Source organism: Strix aluco, chromosome 14 (assembly GCF_031877795.1).
Source record: "Strix aluco isolate bStrAlu1 chromosome 14, bStrAlu1.hap1, whole genome shotgun sequence".
Classification (NCBI taxonomy): Eukaryota; Metazoa; Chordata; class Aves; order Strigiformes; family Strigidae; genus Strix; species Strix aluco.
The window spans coordinates 3,161,246-3,180,472 of record NC_133944.1 but is presented as its reverse complement, the minus strand read 5'-3'; the positions used below and the strand labels follow the sequence as shown (position 1 = coordinate 3,180,472).

The window sequence follows — 19,227 nt, the reverse complement described above, 5'->3', positions numbered from 1 at the left end:
AGCCTAAGCACTAATCTTCCGCAGGCAGTGGGGCTATTTCAGAGCCAGCTGAAATAGCTGCACCTGCAGCCTGAGAAGCTGAAGCGTGTGATGGAAAGATGCTGGTTTTGGGGAGAATTGGGTCTGTCCCAAATCCACCCTGAGAAAAGCTGGTTGAACGTACAGGGCAGCAGGGCTGGCTGAAAGCGGCTCTGATCCCACCAGCCTACTCTTCCGGCCGAAAAAAAACCCTAACAAATGGCTAAAATTGCAGAAAAGAAAGGAATAGGAGAGATATGATCAATTGGCAAATATTTCCCATATCAAGAAAAACCAGAGATGTGCTAAAGTCAGCTCAGCAGCGGGTCCACAGGCCACCACAGGCATAATTCCAGGAAAGCCAGGACTACCACGTCATACCCAGCTGATCGCTCAGGCTGGACCTGAACATTTACAGCTTGCCAATAAAAGAGAAAACAAATGTTACGATTCATTCCCATCCTCCTATTTTAAGATCTGGCCCTGCCCTGAACACCAGATCACCCCTCTGGCAAGACTTCACCATACATCAGTGACAGCCACGCAAATCAAGAGTGAATTATTAAATTCACGAGGCTCATTTCCAGCCTTACCTCCAACGATCGTCCTCCGGGGATGATAAGGCACACGGTATCTCAAGAGCCAGGTCGTGATGCATCAGCTCCTGCTGAATGGCTCCTCGTTGTTTGGAGATGAATGAAATCACGGCGGTGCAAGGCGATAAGCGACGTGAGCGGCCCCGGATGATTCAGCCTTCGGCAAATAAACCTTCACGCACAGGCAAGGTTTTTGTTGGTCCTGCGCTTGGGGTTGGTGCTGCTGTGCAAAAATACTCCATAGGCTGCAGTCATCATTTCTACCATTTCTCACTTTAGAAATAGATTGTTATAAACTATATCAGTTTCCTAAAAATTAGGGTGAAATCCTCAGTTTTCCACTATTGTGCTGAAGCGTTTAAACTACTCGAGAGCCAAAGTTAGGAGGGAGGATGAGAAGAGACACAGCAGCCCATGCAGCGATGAATACAGCAACCTCCCTTCCTCCAGCAGCTCTAACTGATGTTGTCACTTTACTAGAAATATGAAATAATTTCTGAACAAGACAAAACCAAAGGAAGGTTTTGTTTTCACACTCCTGCTTTCACGCCGAGGGCTGCAAACCTGCAGTGTTAGAACCCTACATTGAAAGGCCGTTCCAGACTTATGGCAATAAGAGCTCCAGGCTAGGATGGGTGTTAGCAAACCAGCCCAGACAGATGCCTGTCTGTCTGCTACTCAAAACCCTCCTGCAATGACATCTCTTGGCTTTGTGGCTCATCCTCGGGGTGAGAAGCTTCATCCATAAAGGCTGATAGGGGGGAAATTAAGAAGATATGTTCCTCCATTCACAACCACCCTGGAGCACATCTCCCAGCGCTTTTTCTAAACACACCAAACCATTGCCCTCCTTGAAAACTAATGTCCCCTGAGCCATCACTACTATATATTTCATGAGAGGACACAGCTCCCAGGCAGAAAGGCTACACAGCCAAAGAAAGGGGTTTTCAGGAGATGGCTGATAGTCCCAGAGGGCTCGCACTGATCCTGCCCCACTCCACGATACGGCTCAGCTGGGGCTCGATGTTTCTCCTGGGGGAGTTACACACCGTGACTTTGACTGCCCGGCATGGCAACCTGTAAAGCCCCTTGGTTTCTCACAACCCACGGTGAGGCTATAATTATACCAGAATTTCCAGTCTCTTGTAAAGACTGAGAGTTTCCCACATCCACCCCGAGGGCAGAGCCATGCAGACTGGGCACAACAGGTTCGTTTTCCCCGCCGTGCTTGGCCTGACACTGCCTCCTGCTTCATCTCAGCCCCACAAAAGGAGACTCAGCACTGTCACTTGCTGCGGCCAGGAAAGAGGAACCAAGGCAGTGCCGTGCGCCAGAGATGCTCTCAGGCTCATCAGGAGGAACCCAGGAGATTCCCCCTTTCCCAGGAGCGATTCGCACCATATCCTTCCTGATGGGGTTACCCCGCTCTCCCCTCCTCTCCTCTCCTCTCCTCTCCTCTCCTCTCCTCTCCTCTCCTCTCCTCTCCTCTCCTCTCCTCTCCTCTCCTCTCCTCTCCTCTCCTCTCCTCTCCTCTCCTCTCCTCTCCTCTCCGTCCATCCACCTCTTGGCCATCCCTTCATAGGGGCTGGCCACCACAGCCATGAGTCAGTTTAGGGCATTAAAGACACCCATGGTGGGCTATGACCCACCACATTGCAGGCACAACCTGTGGTCCAGGCTGTCCCTCAGCCACTGGGTTTTGGATTTATCTGCCAGGCTTGCTCCTTCCTATCCCAGACATCTACTGACTGATGTTGGGTGTAGGACCTGGGCTGGGTGGATATTTGGTAGGCTTTGGTACAACAGATGTTCACCCTTCTCTGTTGACTTCTTTCCACCAGCTTGTCCTTCACTGCATCAGTAACGAATCTTTCCCTCCATCCATCCTCATCCCTCACTTTCCCCCACCTTCTCGATCTCCTGCTTGGTGGTGAACACCACAGCCCAGCTTCCCAACCACAAGACTCCTTCCTCCAGGCTCTCATTGCCCTTGCTGGTGACACCACAAGAAAACATTTTCAATTGTCTTTTTCTTCCTTGCTTGAAAGTGCAATCAAGTCATCCCTTCCCTCCTCCACCTGAAAACTCACTGCCCCAGAAGACAGAGCTGCGAGGCTTTGACCATCTCTTTGGGAGGAGGTCTCCTCCAGACCTCAGCAGCACCCCGGGGAAGGATGGGAGGTTGCAGTGGTGGTGAGCATTTGGGAGCAAACAGAAAAAAAAAAAAAAAACAGAGCAGGAACTTGGGTAGAAGCAGCAAAGCAAACTGGCAAGTTCTAAATATTTAGGATTTTTACAAAAGAAGTATCCAGACCCTCCTCCAAAATAAAAACAGACTATTTTTTCTGGGGCAGAGGTGTAAAAACATTCCCTAGACTGATCCCTCTCTATTTTCTAGCTGTGCTCACTAGAAGACCAACCTGCAGATGCACTGCCTTCTGCACCCTGCAGCCGCGTCCATGAGACAGATATATCTCGGGGAGAAGTGGTTACTTCTCAAGAGAAATACAGAACAGAAAGATCCAGGCAAGGGAATCACTTGTTTCGAACCACCGTGCTGCTTCCACATACCTCGGCCTCCCCACCCCACACCTCCCCCGGGGGCTGCAGCACCCGGCTGATGGGGACCTGCTCTGCCATCACTGTGCAAAAAATGGGGAAACGCTGATTTTGGTAGGAACCTCACTGGGAGCCTCAAGAAGTTTCAGGTCCCAGGGTGGATTTCCATGGCATTGTCCTAAGGTGCAAGGTTAGACATGGAATGGGGCTGTTTGGTGTGGGAGGAGACCAGGGCATCCTTGGATTAACCAGTGGAGGTGACTTTGCTGGCATGGAGAGACCAAGGTGATGTTTGGTGGCCTTTGGACATGGCCTCTGCAGCGTGGCCTGGGTGGAGACCTAGCTCCGGTGCACCAAGGCATCCGATGTCAAGGAAGTGTGTGTTTCCTTTATGGCCTCGGTCAGCAAACAGGTTATTACTCAATTACAACTCCAGTTTCTGGGCTGGAGCTCAACACCAAGTTAAGAGGTAGATGCAATCCCCAATCACAGACAGATCCAAGTGCCAGGTTCAGATCAGCTGGAGGCTGCCTGGTGACTGTGGTTTAAGGGACATCACTGACCTCACCCTCCAGCTGGGTGATAGAAATTGCTCCACACACCTCTCCCTGTCCACTCAGCTTGTGGGCAAGGGCGAACAGGAGAAGTCCTGTTCACACGTTTTGCTCTACAGTGCAATGGAGACTGTCGCTGCCATCCGCAATCCCTCAGGCTCGAGTTACAAGATACAGGCTACTTTATTTTTTTCCTGAAGGCAGCTGAGCTCACAGTTGGGCTCAGCAGCACCCAGTCTTGCAGCAGAAAACAGTACATATGTGAAAGCAGTGCAGGATTCATGGCAGCAGCTCCCACACCCACGCACCATTCTCCAGAATCTTTCCTTTTGGCTCATTGCAGTGGAGATGCAGGAGATGAACTGGGGCAAAATTCCCTTTGAAGCCAATCAGAAGAAGAACCAGGAACCATAGCACACTGGAGATTGATATTATTGAAACCTGCAGCCTACTTTCTCCAAAACTCAAAATCATGTTAGCATTTGCAATTCTCTGTAAAACATCCAGCACAAGTAATGAAGGTTTACATCAGCCATGTGAACTATACTCTCAATGGGAACTGGAGGAACTCTTCTGAACACCCAGCTACTCTCACATACTGGGAGGAAAAAAGAAGGAAAAGAAACATTTCTCCAGCTTGGAGTATTTTTTTAATTGCCACGTAATGAAGATCTCTTCATGCAACAGCCTGAAATGTCCCTTTGTTTCTTCCCATTTTCACGAGCGTTTCAGGGCTGAGTCGAAGTTCTCCCATGTTACTCTTCTGAAGAGCAACAAAGGCCCAGGTTACCTGGTATCTGGGTGGGTTGTGACTCACACAAAAAACTATCCAACTGTATTTTATGGTTCCAGCCACCTCAATACATCAGGGTGTTTGCATTATTTGCAAGCACTAAAAATAGGCTCAGAGCAGGACACAACATCTAGGTGCATGCAAACTTGTGGGGAAGGGAGGGGATTTCAGTCTGGACCTTGGTTTCACAGACTTGATCTCATAATAAACCCAAAAGACTGACACAACAAAACAAGTATCACCGCATTTCTTCTCGTCCCTGTGTATTTTTGCAACTGTGGCTTGGGTGGAGCCTGTTTTCATGACCTTGTATCTGGTGTTACGGCAAAGACTTGCAGGAGGAAGAGGTCATCTGTCAAAAATGGATTCAGAAAAATAAGTGGCTGTTGTGCTTGCTGGAGTTAGGGATCTTCTTTTCTCTGCATGAGACCTTTCTGCAGCCAAGTCTAGCTTGAGAAAACCAGGAGATTGGCTGCTCCCCAGGCTCAGATTCTGCAACTTCAGCCTCCTCACTCTCAGCTCTTCCCACCACCTACTCTCCCTTCTTCTCAGCCAGCCCTGACGCAGCTGCGGTGCCCAGAGCTGAGATGCCTTCGGACCATCCCTCCCCTCCCATTGCCTGCACAGGTCTGATTTTATGAGAGCTGTGGTTTGATGCCTGAACCAAGTCCCACCAGCCACATAGGGTGACCAACCGAAGCAAGTGTGAATTGGAAGTGCCACATAACACCAGTTTGATCACTGAGCAGTCACACAACGGTGCAAGTCCTTTGAGGTCCACCAAAGACAACTCTTGGTGGATTGTCCTGTCAGACTTCCTTCACCATCACTTCCTACACCATCACTGAAGTGTCTTTGGCAATAATACCACCCAAGGGGGTACAAACCCCTTGGAGAGGGAGGTCCAAGCCCCCATGCATCTCTCCTGCCTTCCTGAAGGCAGGGAGGAGATGTCCTGCTGCTGGTGACCATGCGAAGGAGTGTGCTTCCCATATTACAACACACTCGCAGGAAGAGCCCAGAGATGCTCGTCGTGGACAGGCTGCTGTGCTGAAATGGGGCATTGAGCAATCAAACCAGTTGGAAACCCTGGTGTCTAGAAATAAAAAGTGACTGTTTGTTTTCTAACGCCTGTAGGGGCCGGTGGGGGCCCACGCCAAGGGGCAGCAGGTTGGAGGAAGCAGCTGTAGCTGGTTTATGTTGTATTCCTGAGCAGTTCAACTGTGAGCTGGGACCTGCGATTGAATTGTGGTCTTCCCTCTGCACAGAGCAATTGGCCTCCAGAGCTGGATGGAGATGCCTGCAGAGCTTTTCCTCTTTCTCCAGGCTGAGCTGGGCTAAATCTCAGGGGTTTTAGCTGGACCAAACTTCACCTTCCTTCTCCCCAGACCAGCGAGCCTGTTCTCCATGCAGGAGACTGGTCACCAGGTAACTCCTCACACTGTATTTCAAGTGTGTAGGAGGGATGGGTAGAAGCTAGTTGTCCTCATAGACACTGAATTCTGCTCCTGAAGCCACATGCAGTGGTCCTCTTTGTATTTGTTGAAGGGCATATCACGGGACACTACTGAACCACATTAAAGAACAAAACTGATAGCGCTACAGGATATAACTAGGCTCATTTTCTCCCAAGGAAAATGCTTCCCACCGGCACAACTGCCTTCCAGCCATGACAAATCTCAGGACTAAGCTTGGATTTGAACCCAAATAACACCCCAAGTCAGTGAGCAAAACATCAGGTGGGGGCTGCAGTGTTTATCGAGTCCTTTGCAGCACCCGGAAATCAAAGTACTTGAGTATACACCATGGAGTAGATGTCTTTACGTCGGAAGACCTTAGAGAAGGGGTTGATAGAAAATTCCCCCACATTGTCTGCCCTGGTCCACCCTTCTCTGCTGGCTGATAGGAGGATCGGATAAGCACATTGCTTCCTCCCAGACATACTTGAGGAGAACCATGTATATCCTGCAAGTAATGGTCAGTCTTCTTCCATGGAAACCAAGCTCCTCTCTCCTCATGTGAAACCTTCACTCTGCTCTCCTGCTCCTGAAGGCAGGAGTTTAGCATGGATATCTCCCAGAAAGAACCTTCCCATGTCTGCAGGGATTGCAGCCCTCTCCAGAGGAGCAGCAGGACCTGTTACCTGCGTTGGCCTTCCCTAGAAGCAAGGAAATATTTCCGCATCAGGTGGGAGTTTGATGGCATTACTGCTCCAACTCAAACACATGCTGAAGGTGTGGGAAAATTTGGGCAAGCAGCAAGCATTTTGAGGAGAACAGTCTTTGAGCTTCTCATTCATGCTATCCATGATCCTGCTACACCAGTGAGGATCATTCAGTGGAGTGGATGCAGCCTGTGCCACAGATGCTATATGCAGTGGGTACTGCATCCCCAGGATTTGAGGACAGGACCCTCAGCTGAAGAAGACATGGGCCACTGTTTGAGTCTGCCAATAGATGAACCATTGACGAAGAAGAGTCAACACAAGGCACCAAGGTTTCACTTCAGTGAGGCCATAGAGAAGAACCCAAGTGAACAGAAACCAACGAAAGTATTTGAGTCCCCGGTCACCCAAAACCACTAAGACTCAGTGCAGCTGCACTGAGCAGCTTACTGGAGCTGCCAGGGGCCAGGCAAGATGCCGGGGTGGGCACCTGGGATGCAGGCACTGCCTCCAGGTCGGGGCACTCCTGGACACCACCAGCACCAGCTCCCCAGCTGGGGTGGTAGAGATGGCAGTGCCTTGCCTGCCTGGCCAAGAGGTTTGGGGGGGAAAGTATGAGATGTGCAGAAATTCCGCCCAGCTTTTACAAAGGCCACCATGAGTCTGGGCCAGAGCATCCCTTTGTGCAATCTGGCACAGTTACCTCGAAACCTGGTCCCGTCTGCCAGAGCATCTGGTCCTTTGTCTGTGAGTGAGCATCAGCTTCAGAGGCATCTCTCATGTTGGATTTTGGGGGTGGGACAGAGCCAGGAAGTCCAGCTTGAGCCAGGCATTAGACAAAAAACCCAACTGCAAGTCCTACCTGAGCCCTGAGCAAAAAGTGGACCCTTGTCCTCAGTCACATACCCCACCACATTATCCTCCTTGCATCCCACCTCTGCCAGAAGACCCTGTTTCACAGTTTCCTTCCCAGTCCCTCCACATGCACCAGTTGTTCCCTCATGGACATGGCTTGGAAGCCATTCAGGACAGCGCTGCGCTGCTGGTTTTACGGAGCAAGGCACAGCACAGTCCCAAATCAAGCTTTGGGCTCTGAGACACAATGGTAACACTAAAAATAAACAGTGCGGCCCGGTCCAACAAAAGGTACCTCTGCTCCCCACTGCTCTTCTGCGGTCTTGGGGTGGAAATTGAAAGAGCCCTGAATACGTAGCAGGTGGCTCCAGGCGAGCACAAGATGGTGGTTTCTGAGGAAGGACTTGCACCAGGACATCTGGGGAAACCGCAAATGGTGTTTATGGTGTCCCAGCCTGCAGCCCATCATGTGTTTCACAAGTGGGCACGTGTTGTTCCAGCACAGACCACAGCGGGTGCCGTGCTCCCACCTCCCTCCCAATGGCTCCCCTTGCCAGGCACCTCACCCACGGGAAGGTGAGTCTCCTCACACTCTGAGGGAGCACCAAGGACTGGAACAGGATTAAACCCCAAGGGAGACACCATGATGGTCCTCAGAAGGAGCAGGGAGAGGCTGAGGGTGAATGCTACCCATGCACCTGCAAGGTACAATCCCCCTCTCCATGACCAAGCATCCCGTAAGAGCTTACAGGAGTTGGGGACTTCACTGCACTTAGGATCCCGGTGCATCCTCAAAAATTTTGGTCTGCAGCCATCTCCGCTCACAAGCGCCAAAGCCACATGCCACAAGGGATGTGCACAAGTGTGCAGGCAAGACTATGAGCATCCCACCAATATGGCTGGGGCATGGAGAACAACTTAGCCATGGAGTGGGGTCCTCATAGCATAAATAGCTTGGGATGTAGGGCCTCCCTCAATCCTCATGTATAGCCACAAAGTTGCAGCTGGGTCTCCCATCTCAGAGCACTTTTTGGGTGCTAGAAGTTGTGCGTTGTCCACTGCTCTTTGGGACAGAGGCTGTAACTTCTTATGCTGGAGGGATGTAGGGGTGTCAGCTTCAAGTCCCACAAGAGCTGAACACTTAATTATTTTAGGGAGGTTTCGCTGGGAAGGCTGAGTTGCTCACCACAAAATAGCTAGCAATCCTGCAGACAGAACAAGCTCCTGGCAGAGGTGAACTGTGGGCAACTCACCCTAGGTCAGGATCCTCACAGCTTAACCATGCCCTGATCACACACTTGTGCTTGGGAAGGTGTCCATCATTAGTAGAAAAAGGCAGATCAGCAAAAAAAGAGCTGATCTGCTTTGATACCCAAGCAGGGAAGACAGCTTTGCATCCATCTCCTCAGGAGACTCAGCCTCCAGCTGCCTGGATCTCCATGCATCCTCTTCACAAGTGCCTACATCCCCCCGTACCTTGGGTATCAGGGTCACCCCATGAAGCCTGGTGCTTCCCTCCCAGAGCACAGGGCAGAGCCTGCTACAGGGAAAGAGCCAGGGGTGTTGATCCTTCACAGGGGGAAGGTGACAGAACACGGTCTTCACAACCTTCCAGAACCTCTGAAGCCCTGCCCCAAACACACTTGAAGTGCGGGCAGGTGAGAGGGCGCAGATGCTCAGCCTTCCCTGCTCAACATTGACTTTGTTTGACCAAGGCAGATGTTCCCTTTTTCCCCTTGATTCTCCCCAGACACCACCCACATTCACTAGATGAAGCCCTATCAGAAAGGTGGATGGAGAAGACAGTGGGGAAAGGCTCCACCAAGCAATAATAGGGGAAGGACCAGAGGATGCCTTTGAGCAGGCCCATAAATAACTGCCCTCCATCCTAGGACCTTGGGGCATCACAGCCCAGGACTGAGAGCTAAGGGCACCCAGGTTCATGCTCCCTGGAATGAAGGCCCTACAAGCGATACCCTTCTCCTCCCTCCACCACATTACAGCATTTTGGCTCATTCCTCTCCTGCCCCAGAGATGAAACCAGGCAGTTACAGAGCAGGAGGGAGGCAACAGCAGGGGCTTAACACAGAGCCCAGCACTGGGGCAGGAGTAAGATGGAGAGACCAGGCTCTTCCCACCAGATACACAACATCCCACTCATCACAACCAAAAACCCCAGTGCAAGAGAAATACAAAATATAGCACTTTAATTGCAGGAAGATAAAAAAATTACAAAAAAAATTAAACCTCAGGCATAAAATAAATAGGCAGCTTAGTAGCACACACAGATGCAGTCCTGGTTTGTGTTGGCTGCAAGGCACAAGCCCCATGCTCAAGCAGCTCCCCGGGGGTGCACACACAAAGTATGTTAATGAGGATTTACACATGGATGCCACTGCCTGGTCACGCTTGGGAGAGACCAACATGTGCGTTTGGGAGGGTGAAGCCAACCTATTCATGCTATGCTGCAATCTTTAAAATTAAAGATATTATATTTATATAAACTCTGTCTCTGGTTTGGAAAAATTAAGATTCCTAGATTCTTATATTCATCATTTACATATATAATCTCTGCATTGGTTTCCAAGTTTCAAAATACTTTGGTATTACAGACAAACATATAGACCTCAGAGCAAAAATAAAGAGGAATTTGAGAAGGTTCTCCTTGGAAGGCGTACCCTAACCTCCATCAGCAGGACTCTAGGAAAAAAAACCACTGGTTTCTGGAAAGAATTTCCTACATTTGAGCATTTTAAGGCTTTTCCACGAGTCACCTGCTACCAAATCACTATCCTCAGCAAGGTTTGTGTTGCAGACTGCTGGGGCAGGTCGTTATAGCTGTTGATTTTCAGTTCTGCTTGACTGGCCATTAACAAAGGCAACACAAAACACTCCCAGCCCCAACCTTCCCACACAGCTCAGACACTCCCTCCTCCCCCACCATTAGAGACAACAGTACACCAACTACCTACCCTGAGGGGTACAAAAGTCATTTTTATCAGTAAAGTGTCTGCAGGACACACTAAGCATCCAACCTACTTTCTCATGGCAATTTTTACTGCTGTGTTTATACAGACTCTGGACTGGAAACAGCAAAGAACAAGAACCAACTTGCCAAAAGGGGAATTTAGGCATTAATGGGACTGAACTGGGTCTAGATCAACCCAACCCATCACATTATGTTTGCAGAGAAGGAGGCTCAGACAGCAATCGGTTGGTTTTCTCTGAAGAGTGGCCGCTGGTGCGTCCCACAGATGTCCTGGAAGATCCTGTACACCTGGTCGTGCTGTGTCTCATCAGCTATGGGGAGCATGGGGCTGCTGTTGCAGGTCTTCCCAGCCTCCTCCACCACCTGCCTGACACTCAGCTGCTCTACCTACACAAAAAAAAAAGTCATGAGGACACTGAATGAAAAGGAACCTCTTTGGGTGTCTCCTGCTGCTGCCATGTGCCCCCACCAGCGGGGTATGGGGTGGGAGAGATACAGCAAAGTGGTTGTGCTCAACAGACCCAGGTGGCCAGGTCCAACTCCACAAACCACCTTGGCACAAGCACCTCTAGGAGAAGAGGAGCAGTCACAAGAGCTCCTCTCCCAGCAAAGCTATAGAAGGATGAGGACAGGCTGGGGGACATCCCAGCAATTGCAGTGACCCTCTGGTGCAGACACCCAAGGCAAGAAGAGGTGACCAGCTCAGAAAGTTGTGCAGAGAGGCACAGGACCAGTCTCGGAACTTGTAAAAAACCCCTCCAGGACCTCACGGACTTGGTGGGTCTCTGCTTCTCAAGGGTAGATGCAACACCCTCCCTGTGCCCTCCATTCCATTCCCTGCTGGCCCAAGGGGGCCCCACACTGGCTGCAGGCTCCAGAAACACCCTATGCATCACCCCAGGGGCTCTGAGATCCCAGAATTGCTTCAGCTTCTCCAGGGAGAAGTTTCTGGCCAGAGCCACAGGGACCACCCCTCTCATCCCATCCCCTCCTTCATCCTTCTGAAGGTTTCCCAACCCCGCTGCTGTGCGCCACAGTTGTTCGCCACCATTCACCAGGCTGTCCCTTAACCATTCCAGGGATTTATTGCCCCATTTCCCACAGGGGAGGACAGCAGTCCCAGTGCCAAGAGGCAGGAGCAGGAAGAAAACAGATTTCCTCATGATTTAGAAAAGCTTTTGCCATTTGGGAGCTTTGTTTGCAAACATGATCTACCCAGATTAAGCAGTCTGACAAGCAACAGCCCAAGCACCTCTCAGGAGACTGTAGATAAGCCAATCCTCACGCCACACCTGCCACCCCACCAATTCAGGCACCCAAATGGTCTGTGGCTCCAGGGGTTGGAGCTAGAACCCTACTTGCGGGGGAAAATAAATGGGCAATATGGTCCAGACAAGGGGGAAAATTCAGCAGCAGAGCTCCAAAGGGCAGCTCTCCGTACCTGGACGAGGATGAGCTTACACCGCAGGGGCACCGCATCTGGGAACTCCTCTCCGAAGCACAGCATGACTCTGCTGTCTGGGAAGCGGCCCTGGTTGTTGTAAAACTGCTGCAGCTCTGCAAGGAGAGAGGCACAGCTGGAGGCTGCCAGCCTTTGCTACACAGCTTCAAGACCAAGCACCCTGCCATGGCAGACAGCTGTGGGCTCAAGAGAAGCCAGCTTTGTTGTGCAAAGCCTCCAACCAGGAGGAGTTTTCTAGTGACACAAGACACCTGGTTATTCCTTCCCACATCCAGTACCATCATTTACTCATCCAGAGCACTTGGGTAATATATCAGTGAGGGACAGTGATGACTCCAAAGTGCTCCAAGGCCAAGGGCTCCACCCTTTCAACCCCACCAAGTGGATGAAGAGAAAGAGTGAAATGCTCCTACAAACCTCTGAAGAATAAGTTGGTGTCAAATATCTTCACCACCTCATCCCGGTCCAGTTTGTTGGGCCTGTCCTTGTAGACCATGATGTTCCCACTCCAGAAGACCCTGCCCTGGCACAGCCTCTTGATGAAGATGCCCTGCTTGTTGCTGTGCAGCAGGACACCCCTCTCCAGGTGCCCAAAGAGCTTCCTGGTGATCTGCTTCTGGCGGTCATTCTGGATGGCGTCAGCTGAGGGGAACCGCACGTGCTCCAGAGCATCTGGGGCGTAGAGCTTCTCACCATGGCTGGAGGGCTGGCCAAGCGAGATCCGGCAGCCCTCAGAGCACGAGGTGGTGATGTGACCCACCAGCCTCCCGCCGTAGTAGAAGCTGATCACCATCTGGGAGTAACCTGGGGGGGATGGGCACATACACCACCCATCAGAAGACAAACCCTGCCTGCTCTTCACTGAAATGCCCAAACCCCATGAGAGCAGCAAAATTTCCCAAGAGCAAGTCTCACTTGATGGAGGAAACCTACTTGCTGGAAGACATCTTCATCACTCAGCCTGGTAGCAGTGCTGATCAGGTTGATTTAATCAGCACTGATTTAATGGTTGGACTGGATGATCTTCAAGGTCTTTTCCAACCTTGATGATTCTGTGATCAGCAAGCAAGAGCTCCTGATACTGAGGCCCTTCCTCCTGCCTTTGCTCCACACTTCCCTTGCTGCAGACAGATCTCCCCATGCCAAAGGTCCCAGCACCCCAGGGCATCCCCCCAGGCCACAGCTGTGGCCACAGGACAACAGGCAGGATGAGTCCCTGCTCAGTGTGCAAACCCTGTGGGTACTCAGGAGGGCATGGGACCTCCCAAACCAAGAGCAAAGCCTCCCCCAAGGCAAGGAGGGGAATCAGAGCTGCCTTCTGCCACCACACACATGAGGCCAGGCCTCAGAGGGACATTTGATGGTCACAGCCCAGAACCAAGCAGAGGAGCTGCCTTACCTGAATGATGCTGCTCATAGCCAGAGTATCCGTTCATCAGGGGCAACGCTGTGGGCAGAGAGAAAGCCAAGCTGAGCCTACATGCCCAGTTCCCAAACCCCAATACCCCCTCTACCAGCCCCCAGTTTTCTCTCAGGCACATCAGGCTTCCCAGCTCCCACACAGGAGATGCCAGCAAATACTCTCAGGTGGATTTAATCTTGTGCAGTGCACACTGTTGGGTGCCTGGTACCAATCACAGTGTTCATAACTAGTATTTTGAGCATTCTTAATAAGAAAGATTAAATACAACTGTTTTCCATTATGCACTTCTGCCCCAGACAAAAATCTCAGTCCCAAACACCACACAGTCAGCTACTTACCAGGGCTGGGCTGCTGCACCCACCAGTCAGGTATTGGGGGGTTTCTGCAGGTCTCCTGGGGGGGTGAGGGGCTTCTCTTGATGATGCCCAGATAATCGTCTACACAGGGGGGCTGTGCAAGACCAGACACCAAGATCAGAGCAGGTTCTACGCCACAGGCAGCTGCTGCCCTGCGCCGAGACACTTGCAGTGCTCAGAGAGGGTCCAAACAGCAACGCCATGGGATGCCAATGAATTTTTTTTTGTTAGAAAGATTAAGTTTGGCATTCCCCAGGCCTTACACTCCAACACCCTCAAGAGCTACTGAGCAGAAGCAGCCCAAGGTGACACCACCAAGAAGGGGAATGAAGCTGCGAAAGAGCCTCTGTCCCCCAGCAAAGGTCTCGCCTGCCTGAATGCAAATCAAAAGCAGGAGCCGTTCATCACAACCACGCCCTGACGCCCAGGAATGAGCTGCAAAACCCAGCGCTGCTCACCAGGCCGATCCCCAAAGCTTTGCAGATTGAACTTTAGGAAGACAACACTTTCAGGCAACTCAACACCATCAGTCCACCTCTGGCCAAGGGGACCTGCAGCCACGGTGAGGACTTACCTCTTTAATGAGGTCATCGATTGCAGAGGAACTGCAGTCCATCTCCGTGACATCATTCAGGCCACTTCCATTGGCAACACCCACTTTGCCTGCAAGGAGAGGCCAGGATGCAGTGAGGCCACACACCTCCCCCAGCCACGGCTCGTCTCGCCACTGGGTTTTAGAAACCCTTTGCCCGGTGAAAGTTATGAAACAGAGAACCACAGCACAGCCCCTTGGTGGGGCTCACAGCACCCTCCTGCTCTACCCAAAGCTGCTTTTTGGGACCAAAAACCAGTTTGCAATCCATCACCCCAGTGCACAGCGACCAGCAGCAAGGCAAATCAAAAATCTGGCTGGTAACAGAGACAGAGCAGAAGAGAAGGGTGTTTTGGTTTTTTGTCTGAGCACCCCAGAGACTGAGGCTGCTGCTTCTCCTTTTTCCACCAGCCACCCCGAGCGCAGTCGTGCTGCCGGTGGGAACCTGCAATGCCATTTGCATAGCAGCAGCGAGCCCCTTGTGTGAACGTGGCTGGAGGAGACCGAGATGCTAAAGGCAGATTTCCTGACAGCGAGATTTTTTTTTCACAAGTTTACTTTAAAAAAAAGGAAAAAGCACACACACACCTAACCACAAATAGAGATATACTTAGCGCGACCTGCACCGCACCGGACATCGCAGCAGCAACTGCTCTGTGAAACTACTGCTAATCTAATCACTGCTGGCAACAGAGAAGGGATTTATTGCAGCTCCCTGCCACCCACCCAGGGCAGGCTTTGGGACAACAAGGGGTTGGGGCTCAAGTACTGCTCCAAGCAGAGAAGGATTTTGGATTTACCCCTACAACATCCTTACAGGATGGAAGCTTACAAGATGCTGCAGTTATCCCATATTTCCTAAGCAGCTGTTTGAGGGGGGGGAGAGAAAAAAAAAGCCTGTTCTTCCTACTCCCCTCCCTGCCACCACAGTGACACAGGGGACATCTTCTGCAAAGCATCACAGCACAAGAGAGCAGAGTCTGGCCAGGAAGCTCCGCTCAAATGTAGGTCAGTGGCACAAGCCTGTGGTTACCTGCAGGACTGACTTGCACTGGGGGTCAGTCCCTTATCAGGGCACTCACATTTCTGTTCCTCCTCTGGTACAATCCTGTAGACCTTGTAGGGCTCGGAGATGTCCAGCTGGGACCTGTCTGTCACCTCCTCAAAGTCGGGGCTCTTGTTCAAAGCACAGCGCAGCCGTGTCTTCCACGTGGCTGGCTCCGCTTTGTCACCTTCTTTGAACTTGCCTTTGAAAACAGCCCAGGCCTAAAACAAAGCAACAAGGACAAAAAAAATAATCTTCCACGTGAGCTCTGTAAACTCCCCCAACCCCAGCGGTAGAGCATTTTGCATCTTGCTCTCCTCGCCTCCCTCGCACCCTCTCAACCATCCCATGTGTATTCGCCGTTTCGCTCCTAGACTGCAGACATGTGCAGAGCTGCCGCACGTGGGGACAGGTGTTGGGCTGCAGAGCAGCACCACCTGCCCCGGCGATGCACCCAGGTGCAGGAAGGGCTGCAGCACCCAAGTTTTAAAACGCAGAGGGTCAAAGTCATAGTACACGGCTTCATCTCTTCAGTGCCAGGAGCTGCGGGGGACACGAGGAATAGCGGCTGAAGCACTGGTGTTCCTAATGACTTGGTAACACCCCAATTAAAAAAAAAATAAACTTCATTTTCTGGCTCCTGACTAATAAATGAAAGCCAGTTTCTTTTTAGGAGCAGTACATCATTTGTGCTTTTGATGGGAGAGTACATTTTACCACTGAAGGGAGACTGCAAAATATATATTATTTTTAAATATGCATATTTATTGTATAGATTTATATTTCCCAATGGCTGAATTCAATGCCATCCTCATCACTCAGTGCTCCCAAACCAGCTGTCACCGCCCTGAAAGTGAACTTGCTCACCAGTACAATTATTTGAAATTGGAGGCAGAGGGAAGGGAATTCCTGGGGAAGAGCCTGACCTTTTCAGTTAGGGATGGAATTTTCCAGTTTTTCCCCAAAACTGGAAATCCCCCCCCCCTCTTTCAGTGAAATCCAAAACTTCCTTCCCTCCTGCAAAGTCTTTTCGGGTTTTTTTGGTAAATCCAGCCTTTTATCAAGAACAGGCTGATAAGAAGTTTAGAGCAGGTCAAAAGGAGCACATCCAGCTTCTTCTCATGTCAGACCAGGATTCAAACATGCTGAAAACAAACCTAAAACTGGTACCAACATTTGGCAAAAAGGAACAAACACCCCCAAAAGAGCCTGGGAGACCAATTGTGGGGTGAAGCATCTCCTGCAAGGGTCAGAGATACAAAACCCTCAGAGAACATGGACATCTCCCACCAGTGGGACTGTCAGCAAGGGGAAAAACAGCATCACAGAGGCCAGAAACTATCAAGAAGGGGCATTAACCATCTGTCCCTACCTTGAAAATAGAAGCATCCACCTCCTGGTTGTAGTCCTGCTTCCCGGCGTGTTTCCACGGGATGCGGAACATGGTTTTCTCCTCATTTTCCCAGATGAGCCCAGGGTACAGCTCACTGTCGATCTGCTCGATCAGCCACTGCCGGAGCCGCCGCCCGCCGTTGCGGTCACACATCCTGGATGGAATGGGAGGCCCAAGCCCTGTTAGCTCCCCCCAGCACTGTCCCACCACAATTGGGGTCCAAGGGATCACGCCATGCTCTGGTTTGCCACACGCACAGCTGGTAGTGGCACTGCCTGCAGCTTTCAGCAGTGCAGGTCCTACATGTCAAGCTCTATACATTAAAATCCCCCTTCTTTCGTAATAAAAAAATCAAGGTAATTTTCTAAGAGTCACTACAAATCCTTCCTCCAGCTCTGTCAAAGCTTGGCTCACAGAAACAGGCTGATGGTGCTCAGCTTATTCCTTTTTTTTTTTTTGCTGTGGGATACGTCATATAAGAAGCAGATGGATGGGGATTAAATGACCCAGTTGTGCTGTCACCTGAGCAAGCGACTCTTGGCCACCCCAGGGCAGACACCCATCAGTGTCTGTAGGAGACAGGAGCCAAGTGCTGTCCCCAGCTGGTCTTGGGGTTTGCCCCAGAGTTGATGGCAGCCCCTCTCGCCAGGCACTGCCTATTTTGGGAGGCATAGGGGTGCACAACCAACCTTCTCAAACAGAGGACCGATGCCTGGATGGAGCAGGGTGAAGTCAAGCCACCCTTGCTGGGGACCTTGGGTCATATTTAGCCAAAACTGCTGGGTGACTTCATGAAGGACCCGTGAGGAAGCTTCTCCTACCCAGCTGGAACCAAAGTGCCAGGCTCAACCCTCCCAGCACCCTCCGTTACCTCCATGGCAAGACCCACAGAGACTTCAGGAGTTGGTGGCCTGGCAGAAGGAACCAGCAGCCCCAGGATCAGCCCTCCAGGCCTTTTGGGCTCACAGCCCTCCTCCAAATTTTACAGAACTGCCTCTCCCTCATTTTTTTTTTTTATTTAATGCCCCATGGGAAGGTTTTGGGGAGAAGACAAGGATGCTCCCAACACAGCCTGAGACCTGGTGGTCCCTGCTTTGCCATGGACTCATACCAGCTCAGTGCCACCCACTTCTGTCCCTCCTCCATCGTCCTACTGTTACACAGTAGGACACAGAGACCTCCCTGGCCAGCCACAACACAACCTCTATTTTTAGGGATGGTGATAGCTCAAACCACCAGCCAAAACAACACCGAGGGCAGAGTTCTGGATCCCAGCTACCCCTCCAGAGCTGGATGCCCCAAAGCACGAGCCACAGCTCATCCCCAGAGGGACAGGGGTACACAACAGCCCCTCTGCAGGCTCCCACACCAAACACCTTGCACCTGAACTGTGCCAGGATGAAGAGCCTCAGAAACACTTGCTGAAAGGGGACTCTCTTCTAAATCAGACTATTTTCTAGGAAGCTTTCTCCCATAATGGGCAGAGGCCAGAGCTCCACTTCCCCTCCACAGAAGACTGGACAAGCTCTTCAGGAGTCCTTCCCACACCGGGACCCGTGCACCGACCCCACGCCAGGAAGGACAAGCAGCCACAAAACTTGCCTGGCAGAAGCAGCACTGCACCATCACCCCACAGCCTATCACCCTCCCGACCCCACCGTGCTCCCCGTGACCCCATCGCTCTCAGCATCCAGCAGGCTCAGTCCTCGCACCTCCCATGACCGGGATGGGCTTGTCGCACCTCCCCAGAGTCCCCCCCCAACACCCCGCAGGCAGCACGAGCCCGGTGCTGCCCGTACCTGCCCTCCACGCCGCTCCGCGCCGCTGCCCGCACCGCCTCCTGCGCCCGTCTTTTATAGCGGCCCCGAGGGAGCGGGCCCGCCCCCGGGCCCGCCCCCGCACCTTCCCGCCAATAGTCAGCCGCCGCTCCATGCCCGCCCCGCCCAATGGGGAGCCGTCTCTGTCTCCGGCGGCCCAATGGGGAGCCGCCCTGAGGGGCGCGCGCGGCAGGCGCCGCTTTCTCTGAAGCGCGCGCCTTTCCGAGAAATCAGCCGGAGGGGCGGGGCGAAGGCGGGGTGGGCGGGGCGAGGGCGGGGTGGGCGGGGAAAGGGGCGGGGCGAAGGGCCCAGGGTGATGCCCCGTGTCCCCCCCGCCTGCAGCCCCAGGCGGGTCCGTCCCCGGGCTGAGCTCAGCCCTACCAAGACCGGGACATCCCCAGTCCCAGACCAGTCTCAGATCGCTCCAGTCCCAGACCAGTGTCCCCAGTCCCAGACCAGTCTCAGATCGCTCCAGTCCCAGACCAGTCTCCCCATCCCATATCTCTCCCTCTCCAGCCCCAAACCAGTCTCCCCAGTCCTAGATCAGTCTCCCCAGACTCACACTGGTCCCTCCCCAGCTCCCGACCAGTCTCCCCAGTCCTAGATTGGTC

At 52.1% G+C, this 19,227-nt stretch overlaps 1 protein-coding gene across 1 annotated transcript; it reads right to left on the bottom strand.

Annotated features, from left to right (window-relative positions):
- Positions 1–9,729: 9,729 nt before the first annotated feature.
- On the bottom strand, positions 9,730–18,614 carry IRF8 (interferon regulatory factor 8). Its single transcript, XM_074839636.1, has 9 exons — positions 18,599–18,614; positions 16,779–16,953; positions 15,444–15,627; positions 14,344–14,432; positions 13,752–13,863; positions 13,390–13,437; positions 12,408–12,794; positions 11,970–12,085; positions 9,730–10,915 (listed from the first exon to the last, which is right to left on the bottom strand). The coding sequence occupies exons 2-9, from the start codon at positions 16,950–16,952 to the stop codon at positions 10,739–10,741; spliced, it is 1,287 nt and encodes a 428-aa protein (XP_074695737.1). The 5' UTR covers position 16,953; positions 18,599–18,614; the 3' UTR covers positions 9,730–10,738.
- Between the last annotated feature and the right edge of the window lie 613 nt (positions 18,615–19,227).